This window comes from Lissotriton helveticus, chromosome 8 (genome assembly GCF_964261635.1).
Source record: "Lissotriton helveticus chromosome 8, aLisHel1.1, whole genome shotgun sequence".
Lineage (NCBI taxonomy): Eukaryota > Metazoa > Chordata > Amphibia > Caudata > Salamandridae > Lissotriton > Lissotriton helveticus.
Window position 1 is genome coordinate 792,111,661 of NC_136069.1, and position 13,416 is coordinate 792,125,076.

Genomic DNA, 13,416 nt, shown 5'->3' on the forward strand with positions numbered 1-13,416 from the left:
TGCTGCACTTGAGGTCCTCGGTGTACCCACTTCTCCTTTATTGTAGACCCTTTAAATGTGCAGCTTTTCATGGAGCGCTTTCAACTATGCCCAAACCTGATGGGGAAAAAGCAGTCTAAGGTGAAGTTTGGGTCTTGATGCATTTTTGATTTTGAGAGTGGCATTCGAGTCACCTTGAAACTGAAAGAATTTCTTTTGAAGAAAACTAGGTTATACTATCCCAAAAGCAACACTGCATGGCAGTAGTGAACCACAGTAGCAAATGCTGGAAAAAATACTCCCACTTAAGTCTAGTACTCAACTATAACTAGAAAATTACATGGCTACTCTACTGTAACAACTTATTACAGTTGGGATGTTACTCTCAATGTATGCCAACATAGCCAGGACTGTGAAAGGGAAGCAAACACACACACAAACACATATATCTATATATTATATTGTATTGTAAGTGCATTTATATGACGCTTACTACCCCTGACGAGGCGTCAAAGTGCTTTTTAGGTGAGTTGCACACTACTCCAGAACCCATAAAGAATTGGTGGTGAATTAATATAGTGAAAATATAAACGTAATATGAGTGGGGGACATGTTAGTCAGTTATTTGGATTGAGAAGGATAGTGGAGGGATAGAGAAGGGGAAAAGGTTTGCATTTGTATAGTGCTTGCTTCCCCTGATGGGGTTTTGAAGTGCTTTATTTGGCGAGTAGAACGCTACTCTGGAACCCAAACAGTGTTAGTGGTGAATTAGTATGGTGAAATATAAAATTAGTTTGAGTGGTGGACAGGTTACTCTGTTATTTGGATTGAAAAGGATCGTGGGGGGATAGAAAAAAGTATTTAGAATTCATTTTTTTTGCCTGTTTTGGAGCTCACAGTAGTAGGAGGAGGCTTGGGGTGAATAAAAGGGAGGTGGAGGGGGATGATTAAAAGGGAAGTGGGGGGTAATAGTCAGAGGGAGGGTTAAGAAAGGCGTGTTTTGAGGGATCGGAATAGTGAAAAGAGGTATATGACTTTATATACGGGGAACTAGTTTTTAAGCTTTTCTGAACTATTCCTCTAGAATTCCACTTTCTTCTAGCTAATAAAAAGGTATTTACGATACTTGGTTTCTGTACTACACAAACATCTGTCTTCAGGTTAGCACAAATGTTAGGACAAATGCTAACCCATACACAGCTTTGAGAGTGCCTTCCATTAAAGTGCTTAACATCTGTGTCAGCAACTCTTTACAAAGTGCATATTGGCATGCTTATTTTCACAGTACAGATTCCACTGCAAACCTTGGCCCTTATTCTGCATACCAGCATCCAGAGGATTCCCTTAATAGGAAACAATGCAACAATGATTTGAAGCAGGGATAGGGGGATCGCTATAGGGTGGCAGAGGGGGAGGTGCCCTTGTATTATAAGCAGCAAAATACTCCCAACTGTACACAGCAAGCCACCTTGGAGTTCTGTGACCTTATAAAGGAAGGTAGCCTTCCATCGCATTCCTCGATGTAGTCATGGAACTCCACTCTAACTTCCAATATCCCTGTAACATGTGGAAGGTGGTATTTTATGCCACACACCAAGGGGCATATTACCAAGCAGGGCGCTAGGCAATTATCGCTGCTTTAGCGGCCGTTTTCGGCAGCTAAGCGGCGATAATTCTATCGCTCTATTAGCAAGCTGTCGCTAACAGCAGTTAGCGACAGCTTTAGGCGATAGCGAGCGGTTTGGGTCCCGCTTTGCATGTCAGCGATATTTATCGCTAATGACATGCAAAGTGGGCGTACCCAACCTGTTAGCGACTGAAAGCAGTCGGTAACGTCGCTATCGCCTATTAGCAAGGCAGGCGTAGCGATGGAAATATTCCCGCTATTGCCAAAAACTAACGCCTGCTCTGACCAGTTCTTAGCCATGTTATCCAATGGGTGGTGGATAACATGGCTAAGAGCATTTTGTCGCTAATGCATGAATATCGCTGTATTCTCAGCGATATTCACACTATCGCCGGAAAATTTATCGCTTTGGAGATAAACGCTGCTAATAGCACGTTATCTCAGCGATAATTTCCGGCGATGCTTAGCGATAAAAAATTCGTTGCTAAGCCTAGTTAGCGATAAATATCGCTAATCGTTGGTAATATGCCCCATTTCTTCTCTTCGTCTGCAGTATTTGCTTGCCAACTTCTTTAGCTACTATTATTAAAGAACATGAATTCTGGCTTTAGAAAGAAGAAATCATTGGGACAAGGAACATGTATTAACGAAGTCTTAATAATAATTAACCCTGTACAGAACTGCTGTATTGCATATATTTTACAATCATGTCATGACACTGGTCTAATGGTAAATATCCACGTACATTAAACCAATTCAAAATTATTTTTGGTAAAAAAAAAATGCATGTCTCAGAAAAATAGATTGTTTAGAGTGTCACTGTTTATGTGAGCAAAAATTCAGGGGGGTAAATGTGCTTGCATTTTGTCAATTGGCATAAAACCATTAGGAGGTTCATTTTTGTAGGAGACCCTTAAATTTACGGTCGGTAAGTGGCTTACAGTTCTTTCAGGTGAACCCAGAGGAGAAATTGGTGCAGCTGCCTCCAGGACTGGTGTGGTTGATTGAGATGAGAAAGAGTCCTCTCTTTTCATTGTGACTTCAATTCCTCCGTAATGATGCTAAAAAAAAGAAATAATAATCAAAATATGAATTTTTGTTAATGTAAGCCTCTATGCTCTCATTTCCAAACTGTATATAGAAATGAAGATGATTAGGTATCAAGGGGGTTGTTTTCAACCTGGGGTTCCATGATACACCATGTTACATCATACATAACAACAGAGAAGAATGTGTTATCGGTGGAGTCAGTTGTCATTCCAATGCATAAAATGCTTAGGACCACATTAGAAGTGACCCAGAACAATCTCTATTTCCCCTTCTCTGGATTACCGATACTGGGGGTTCTACTTTTTCTGGGGATAGGTAAATTATGGAAATTATATATATATGTGGAATAATATGGGGCAATACGTAGGGCGTTGCTGTAGGTGGGTTTTTTATTGGGTATGACAACACCCAAATAAGTGCAAGTTTGACCTGGTAGGTGTGCCAGAGGGCCCTGAGGCGGGCCTTTTCTGTCTGTGTCGTTTTTTTAATGTACGCAAAGAAAAAGAGACAAAACAGTAACCTTTTCTGGTGACTGAATTTCAAAATGTAAAACCAGATAACCTGGAATCAATATTGGCATATCCTAGTCATACATTGTATTTCAGAGTCTCCTTTTAGTTTATCTCACAAATGAGGTGACTTTTAAATACTTGAGTTCAGGATGTGCGCTGTGCAAGCACCTTTAATGATTGATTTTTTATACTATAATGTTGCTCCATCTACAATAAGAATCTAGGCCATGTTTAAGGTTTACATGACTACTTTGGGGTTAACATGAATGGCCTGGGGGCTATTTACAAATTGCCTATTGTAGTACCTTTTTAGTACTGTAATAGTAATACACACATACTACCAAATGCAATTCATAAACTGCACTTCTAAAGCACTACTGTTTTTTGCAGCAGTACTTTAGAAGTGCAGTTTGTGAATAGAATTTTGCAGAATATTGTACTGTTATTGTAGCACTACAAAATGTACTACCATATGCAATTTGAGAATAGCCAAAAGTCGCTTCAATTTGGTGGAGACATGTAAATGATCCTTTTGGTGAAAATTTACACTTGATTTTGTGAGTAGCCAAAAAAGAGTAAACTTACTCAAAAGTGTAAGTTGCATTTGTGCATCAGGCCCATATAGTGACTGATTTACAAAAAGATATACAGCCTGATTCATGTACATGCCGTTTTGCGTGGCCCTAATAGCGAATCATAGCGACTCGCTATTGAGGACACGCAAAACGGCATTCATGTAGGAATTGCTAATAAAATAGCGATTCCTACATGTTCTTTATTTGCGAGTAGCAATTTGCTACTCGCAAAAACTCCCCATTCATTCCTATGGGCCAAGAGGCCCATAGGAATGAATGGGGAGTATCCCTTATTTTCAAGTAGCAATTTGCTACTCGCAAATAAGATAGCGATTTTAAGGGTGCCAGGGGTGTCCAAAGGACGCCCTGTAGCACCCCTAAAATGCACATTTGTACAGGTGTTGCGCACACACATGTCCAAAGGACATGTGTGTGTGCAACATGCAACTTAGAAAAATGCTTTTAAAAGCATTTTTCTGAGTTTTTGCTATTTACCGACAGGTCTGACCTCTCGGTAAATAGCGGCCCCAAAAGTGCAAAATCGCAATTTCTTGATGTGTCATGAATAGCATTTGAGGAATCTCTATTAGAGATTCCTTAAATGCCATTCCTCGCTAATATGCGATTTCTTAAATAGCGATTTTTGCATTTGGGATTGTGAATACCAAATGCAAAAATCGCACTCGCAAAGGGCCAGATTCTCAGAATCTGGCCCTTTTGCGAGCGCTATTGCCTACATGAATCAGGCTGATAGTACATATGCACCCATAGAAGTACTCCTTGAATGGGTGCAAGTGTACTACTCTTGGAGATGGAATGCTAGTAGTTTGTCAGGAAACCTAAGACTGGAGCAGCTTTCAAGTGTACTACTGTCAATGTAGTAGAACTGGAAAGCTGCACTAGTCTTTGGTTTCCAGGCATACTACTAGCAATCCATCACCCAAAAGGTGATGGGGTGAATACTTGCAAATTGTCTAATCAGTGGCATTCGCTAGGGTAGCATTCCAACCCATCGCTTTTCACCCAGTGTGCCACTCTAGTCAGAGGTCGACCTAATAAAAATCAGTCCTGACCCTGTTCCTCATGGAAACAGTCCATCCCAAATCTTGGTCATCTCACCCCTCCACCCTTCAGCCCACTGTTTTTTAGTTAGGAATTTGAGCTCCACACCACCGGAATCTCACTGCCCACACTAAGCCCCTGGGAATCAGTTTTTTTCACATCAATTCTTGCATGTTATTCCCCATGTTTTCACACTGAAATTCCAAAATGCTTAAAATCTCTGTGTGAGTAATTCCAAAGAACCCAGGGGCATATTACCAGCAACTAGTGATAATTATCGCTATGTTAGTTTAGCGGCAACATTAATATCGCCGCGCTCTACCGATTTTTATCGCTTAGGAGCCTTGCTATTATCAAGGTTTATCTCCTAAGCGATAAAAATCGTCCGAAATGCATGAATATCGCTGTAAAGTCCGCGATATTTATGCATTACCGAGCAAATGCTCTTAGCCATGTTATCCACCTACCATTGGATAACATGGCTAAGAACAGCTTTGGGCAGGCGTTAGCTTTTGGAGATAATCGCGCTTAGCACGATTATTTCCAAAAGTTGGTAATAGGAGATAGAGATGTTAGCGACTGTTTCCAGTCGCTAACATCTTGGCACGCCCACTTTGCATGTCATTAGTGATAATTATCGCTGACATGCAAAGTGGGCACCTAAATGCCCGCTATCTCCTACTAGCTGTCGCTAACTGGTGTTAGCGAGAGCTAGGTAATAGGGCGATACAATTATCGCCGCTTTAGCGGGAAAAATTCCCGCTAAAGCGGCGATGAGGCCCTTGGTTATATGCCCCCCAGTAACTCGTGTTATGAGGCCCATCAGAATTGCTCATGGACACAACATCAAATCCTACATTACATCAAATTTCGGGAAAAATACAAATACAATATTTTAACAAGCTACTAATTGTGATTGAATTTGTGGCCTTTTAATGGAACTTGCTTACATCCTGTGTGTTTAAGTTAGACAACTGACAGATCATCAAGATGATCTTTGTCGTTGTCAAACACTATGAACAACCTTTTAAAGCATTTTGTAGTTTTAAATATAATTAATTCATCTAGGTCCTCATTCCGAAATGGAGGCACTTGTGAAAATAGCGGACCTAGTAAAACCCAAATGCACGGTGTTCAGTATCAACCGGGGTCAAATTTAGAGTAGGGTCTTGAATGACTAGTAGGTTTCTTCGCAATTTAGGTATTTTGGATCATTCTATAGTGTGGTGCAATGTGTTTTTCACTACCTCCTCTGACTCACTTTCTGAACACAAAAAAGATCTGGAAGGATTGTAAAAATCAAGTGGCAGGTGTACTAAGCATTTCAACAGTCGCAAAACCTTCAGTTCGGTGCTTGACACCGTTATAGTAATTTTTTCTTATGTACTAATCCCATTTTAGGGGTCAGAAAACGTTTTCTGAGTCCTACAATGGGATTGTAAATGGATACTGATTAAGTATCTGCCGGGGTGTGTTGTGGACGTCCATTCCAAATACTAAATCGGTATCTTATGTATCAATGTTTTGTGACCAAAATCCAGTTCGAAATCATTGATATCTTGCCAACATGCATTTGCAAAAGGGGAGAGCCCCCTTAGGGAACTCTTCCTCTTTATGAATGTAAAAAAAGTTTAAGGAAATCTTGTGGTGCAGAAGAGCACTGTAAACTCCTAAAATAAAAAAGCGAACTTTTCTTTTTAAATTCAGTCCTGTTTCCGTTAAGTAAAATAAGCTGCGTAAAAAAAAAACCTTTACGTTATTGAAAGGCAATTACAGACACAGTGGTTTGCTGGCCCCTGCAGGCCTCCATCCCAGTAAGGGCCTTCAATCATAGTGAGTCACAATTTGTGAGTTACCTCATTAATATTCATGAGCTAGGTTAGATAGTGACTCAGTACGATTCTGATTTTTAAGATCTGACCTATGAGTTGATGGTTTGGTTCTCAAAAATCTTTACTGCTCATAAAAATACCAGTCACCATTTGTGACTAATATTTTGCAAAAGGAGGATCATGTTCGGAACAAGATGCAAAGAGTCAGTTGTGCTGCAAGCCAAATGCATTGTCTCCATGCTGCAACTCTCTCCTCCAATGCAAGAGTTCATACTCAGTACTTGCAATGAAACTGATCGATCTCACCAAGAGAGATTGCAGATGTTTGCAGATTCTAAAATAGTATGTTTTATCACCACAGTGACTCTTGTATTGCAGTCCTTGAAGGGCTTCATTCTAATGCAATTAAGGGGCATAGGTACAAAACTGAGGAATAGCGATTTCCAAATTGCGGTTCTTACCTAAACACAATTTGAAAATTGCAATCCTTAATGTACTAAAGAATATATATTAAGTTAACGATTCCTAGCATGGTCGTAAATCGACCTACCTCATGATTATTAACGAGGTAGGTCACAATTTGTGAGCCACTCAGAATCAAAGCATTCACAAGGATAATGGCCTGCTGGTTTCAGCAGACGACCATCTCTGTAATCGCTTTTTACTAAAGCAAACTTTTATTCTTTGATAAGCAGCCTGTTCCTTAAAGGAAAAAAATAACGTGTTTCAAAAGAAAAACAAAAGTAGGCGGTGGTCCATGGGATATATTTTTTTTAATTCTCAAATGGGAAGAGGTCCTTTGGAGACCTCTTCCTATTTGTGAATGGTTACTACTAACTTTTAGTGGGATATATTTTTTTTAATTCTCAAATGGGAAGAGGTCCTTTGGAGACCTCTTCCTATTTGTGAATGGTTACTACTAACTTTTAGTAGTCGCAAAAAAAATTAATGCTTTGCAACCGTAATTCAGTCAAGCATTAATACATACAACTGTAAATCAGTTTTTGGAAGGGGCACCCTAAACACGCATCTTACAAATACCGAATTAAAATTTGGCTTTTGTACATTTAAAAATGCTTTTTTGCTGTTACAAATGTCCTGATTCTGGGAATCAGGCCATTTGTGGCCTCCAAAAAATCTTTGTACTTAGGACTCTAGACCAGTGGTGCCAAAAGTGTAGCTCATGAGCAACATTACGCTCACAGGTTCCGAAAATGTTGCTCACCAGATAACATAACCCTCTATCTCTTTATAGACATTGTTGCACTGGGAAAGCACTTCTTATCTTTTGAAGGAAGTGGGAGAACGGTTTATGACTGGTTGTTCTTACAGCTGCTATTTCCCTAGCCTATGTTATTTAGGTTTGAGATATTAATGGTGAGTTCATTCTCAGAAAGGAAGCTGCAGGCCTCCTGCTGAAGACCCTATTGGAGTCAATAGAAGGAGGCATCAAGTTGTTTCTGATGAGTAGAGCATCTTGGGGGTGGTAAAAGAGACCCGGAAAACCTCTACTTCAAGCTTGATATTGGACCAGACCCTGCCCCTGTCCAGACTGTGTTGTTAAATTCTTATCTACTGGCACATCAAGAGATGGATACATGGTCCAAATTAACCACTATCAACCAAGCAAGGCGGCTGCCCACAGTAGAGTACCCTAACCCAGTGAACCCATGCCCAGACTAGCCAGAGGGAGAACAGCCATTACAACGCGGGGATTACAACGAAAGTCGTTACAACGACTTTCGCTGGAGGGCGCTGTTGGATAGGGAATAGTTTAATTTTCTATCCAACACCTTCCCTACTGTCAACGTGGGCTGGAGTTGGAATAGAAAATTAAACTATTCCACTATCCAGCTCCCTCCAGCAAAAGTCGTTGTAATGACTTACGTTGTAATCCCCGGGTTGTAATGGCATGTGGAGTAAAAACCCGCGTTGTAATGACATACAACCAGCCAGAGTCAAGTAAACACCATGAATCGTAAACTCCATTAAGCAGGCAAACTAGGAGTCTTATGAAAAACAGCAATGTGTGATTGACGGAGACTTACGGCAAACTGCAAAATCGTGGCAGTAGAACATTATGAACACTTCAAGCTTTCTATTTAATTATTGAATGTTATAGTGACTTAACTGGGAATGATATAATTCCCAGACAAATATAACCTGTTGGTATTGTGGAAGTCTGCAAAATCAACTGGAGAAATAAGAAAAAATGCAAAGCAATAGCTTGGGCATTTTTGGAAAATTGCAAAGAGTGCTAGCTGGATGTTACAATAAGTGTCAACTTAATGAATTCTGAACTGTGCAAGTGCTATTGAGAAAGAATCAAAAATTGGGTTTTCGCCCCCAAATTATATTTCGTTTTGGCCCTTGTAAGTGTAACCTCCGCCATTGAAGGGGTTACAAGTGCTTATGTAAAATTATGTGCCTTGAATCTCTTAACGCAACTCCTATTGATGTAGGCCTAGCAATTTGTTAGTATCTTAGGTTGACAACAGAGAATAAAAACAGATTAAAACCTAGCAAGTGAAAATGCAGGCCACCTTGCCGGGTGGATCTAGGTAAGATGTTGAACTGTTGATCACAACATGCTTTTCTACAATTGAGTCAATGTCAGGCACTTCGCAAAGCTGCACTCACCAATGACAGCTCTGATACAGGACAAGTAATGAAAAAGTTTTAAATGTTGATCATAGAATGGTGGAATGGAACCTTCCACTAGATGTACTAATAGGGCTGTTTTAGAATTTGCAATGTTTGCAAGTTGGGGAAATTCTGCAATTTTGTAGAGCATGAATTGCTAAAAGATGCATTATGGAAATTTGCAAAGTGGGATAAACAGGACGTTAGAGAAAATAGAGAAGTATGCTAAGATTTGGGTTTCAAGCAGTCCAGGGAACTACCCAAAAACTGTTGGAGACAATCGTAACCTCCACAGAAGCGCTTTTATAGTCCACCATTTTTTGACTAATGTTACCTAACTAAAATATTTAAAGTTACAAATTCCTCTATATTTAGCAGCTGTTCCTTAAGAAGACCCACCAACCAACTATGTAGTAAGCGATCTTTCAATCCTACCAAGGGATGACCAGTGTTAGTGCATAATGTGTTTAATCTATACAGTTTGCCACTAAATGGCTCTACAGTTGCCTTAGGGATAACCCTACAACGTCATTGTAAAATGATATTTATATATAAACAGGCTTATATCCACGTCACTGCCCTAATGTTCTTCAACATACATCATTTGTCACTAATTTCCCAAAAGTACATTGAAAAGCCAACAAATTGCTTACAGAATGGTTTTTGAATCTTTTTCAAGACTTTATGCTCCAGCAAGTAAAAACTGTGAAAACAAACACACATATCTTTCAATCACTTTTAAGTCTATCACTAATAGAGGTCACTGTGGGATTCCTTTGATTGCTATTTTCCAGCAACTCAGATTTTGGTAAGATCATTTATTATAAATCTTTTCAATTTTGAAAAGTTATCTAGCCCAGTACCATTTTTAAAAAACACAAACCTTGAGAAGAGCCCACACCTCCGGCACCGTAGTCTATAAATTTGCTCACATTTTGGTTGCAGCCACTGGCCTATGCTAGGCTCTGAAATGCACAATGTTTTTCTCCTCTAAACATTTCCCCAGATAATGTTATATATGTTGTAATGTTTTTATTTTGTATAGTATGTACATTAGTGCACTGGTTCATGTTCTAATCATTTTTCAACACATCTACACTCATATGCTCCATGATGGTTCGAAAATTGCTCATCATTCTGATTGACACAAAAGAGTTGCTTTTTGATCACAAAAGGTTGGGAAACTCTACTGTCGACGCTGGCTCAAGCAACAAAAGGTTATCGTCCAGTTGAATAACTATGTCTGGCAGATAGCCAACACCAAGAACCGCATTGTTCTGCACCAACCATACTGCTTACCCAATCTTTTCCATGCAGGTTTTTGATGTCCTGGCTAAAGCAGTTATACATAGTTTGGTGGGACTCGTAGCACTGGGTAATGTTTGCATAGATAGGGCTGTCAGAAACAGACACAATTTAGCTCATGGCCAATACCTGACATAGTGGGATAATTTACATTTTCATGTGATCTGAGCATTGTTACAAGGGCAATGGAAGGCTCTTCCAAGCATTTCTCTGGGGTTGTATGTTAGAATATCAATAACAAAAATATTGCCAAGATACCTACAATGGCCTAAATACTCCTTACTAAAATATTGCTCCACTGGGGAGAGATATTTTAACTCCAATGGAACGATATTTTTCTAAACAATAATCAAGGCACAGTATTTTTGTCAGGTGATATATAGGTTGTGATGATATAGTACAATACCAAACATCTAATACCACACCAAACTACCAGGCTCCGACAGCCATATCCAAGGTAAAAATTAAATCAGTCCAAATTCATGGCATGGTGATTTATTAGGTCTTCAGGATCCAAGAGGCATCAGCTAGATGCAGCAGAAACCATTTGCCTTCTATCATTTTAAATATCCACTAAGGTTAGCAAGATTTTATTCAAAATGTCTTCCAGATCTGCATTTACCTTCTCTTGTGGGCTTTCAGCATCCCTGGTGTCTTCATGTTCTGCCAGTAACGGTAACACATTGGAAATGAAGGTCTCCCACCAGAGCACAATAAATTCCAACTGTTGATTCCCCAATGATGTCCCCTCTTCTGTTATCGATCTGCTCTGGGGGTTGTATTTGCACGACCAGGGTTTCATCGATCCTAGAAAATGAATTACTTTGGCATCTGACCTGAATCTGTGCGTTTGAGATAATGGAATAAATGATAAAAAAGATCATGTTTGTTTTCAAGCTACTCCCATTACGACTAATTTAACAACAACTAAAACCAATAAGAGACTATTCACAGTACTTTATCTAAGAAAGTAGTGCTCAATTTCGATTGCACTATTTAAGTTTGAAACAAATTGCCTACTAGGCGGTAGGTGACATTTTAACACATGGAGGCCGATTACGATGCGGCCCGGAAAGGCTTTGACCGTCGGTTTGCAGCTTTCCGAGCCGCATCTCGGTTTAATTTCCGACCGCCACATTACAATGCTGGCGGTCGGAAATTAATCCGCCCAGTCCTTCCGGCTGGCTTCCGATGGGCTCAAGAGCCCATCGGCTAGTCGGAGGCCAGGCAGCAATCCAAAGGGTGGCCTTTCCTCCCCTTGGTTTACGATACTCGGTCTCTAACAGGCTTTCCATGTCGGGCTTTCCGACATGGAAAGCCTGTTGTAGAGTGAGTATAGGGGCTCCTAGCAGGACCCCCTTGCCTCTGCCGCCTCCGGTTGGGGGCCGAGGGGACATCCCTGATCATCCTTGCACCGGGTGGCAGGCACCCTGAGGTGCCTGCAACCCGGTTCAGGGATGAACACAGACTCACATTCCTCTATAGGAGCTTGTGTTACGGCCATAACACAAGCTCCCATAAAGGAATGGGAATATGCGCCCGAACAGTGTTCCGTTGCATCATAATGAAGCAGGCGGGGGGCGGGACCACTGACCAGAGGTCGATCGGTCCCGTTTCCGAGACGGTACATCTGCCCAACATCGTAATAACCCCCATAATGTATTTCAGTGTAATTGTAGATCTTCGTGTGTGTATATGTGAACCTAGCTAGATTCTAGTATCCACTGTCTTTGGCAATCCACAATTATTTTTGACAAGATCCTTAGCTTAATAATCAAGGAACAGGCCTGATAATGGCTCACTGACTGTATTGTGCAAACATCTTTGAGGCAGGGTCAGACTGGGACAAAAAAAGGACGAGAACCAAAATAAAAGTCGCTCTGTTAAACCTGGCATCCTTGGTGTGGTTCTCTCCTAATGTTTGCCTTCCATCCTCCTGTTTTCCTGACTTCGTTTTTGCTGACTTTAGGACTCTGCAGACTTTACCACTGCTAACCAGTGCTTACGTGATTGTGCTCTCTCCTTATATTAGCTTATACCCAATTGGCATAATTAATTTTATAAGTCCCTAGTAAAGTGGCACTACCTGTGCACAGGCTCTGTAAATTAAATGCTACTAATGGGCCTGCAGCACTTGATGTGCCACCCACTTACGAAGCCTTGGAAACCTGTGTCGGTGCAGCCTATGTATATAGTTCAAACTGCCATTTTGACCTGGCAAAATATACCTTTTTCCAGGCCCAAACCTTCTTTTTTAATACATTAATGTCACCCTTAGGGTAGGCCCTGGACAGCCTAGAGAACAGGGTGGGGTGTATTTAAAAAGTTGGGCATGTACCTTTTAATTTTACATGTTCTGTTAGTGAAAAACTATTACATTCATTTTTCACTACTGTAAGGCCTACCTCTCCTATAGGATAACATTGAAGTTACCTTATCTCATTTTTACAGTGATAATTTCCAAATGGGAGCCGCTAATCAGTTCATGTTTGGTGTCTTTGGAATTACAATGAAAAATGTTCTCTCTTGGCGAAGCCGGATTTTAAATTGCAATTTTGAAAATGCCACTTTTAGAAAGTTGGTGTTATCCTGACTTAGCTATTTAGTGCTTGCAGTCTGTCTCTGGGTCACATGACTGGGTGTAGCTCACAGTTGAGCTTTGTATATTCCTCCTAGATAGCCACATACAATAGAGAGCTTAGGTGTGCCTGGATGGGACATGACTGGCAGGATGGGAGGGTGGGGCTGGGCACAGCCCTGTTTACACTTGAAAAGGCTGTGTCCTGCCTCAACACAAAGGATTTCATACTCTTGTAATTAATCTGGATCCG

At 40.5% G+C, this 13,416-nt stretch overlaps 1 protein-coding gene across 1 annotated transcript in view; it reads right to left on the reverse strand.

Annotated features, from left to right (window-relative positions):
- The window catches only part of GYG2 (glycogenin 2), a 251,993-nt gene that overhangs the window by 30,159 nt on the left and 208,418 nt on the right, over positions 1-13,416 (reverse strand). The window contains exons 8-9 of the mRNA XM_078657607.1: positions 11,208-11,427; positions 2,548-2,667 (exon numbers count right to left, since the gene is read on the reverse strand). Of these exons, the coding sequence (XP_078513733.1) occupies positions 2,548-2,667; positions 11,208-11,427 (340 nt within the window). The remainder of the gene's footprint in view (positions 1-2,547; positions 2,668-11,207; positions 11,428-13,416) is intronic.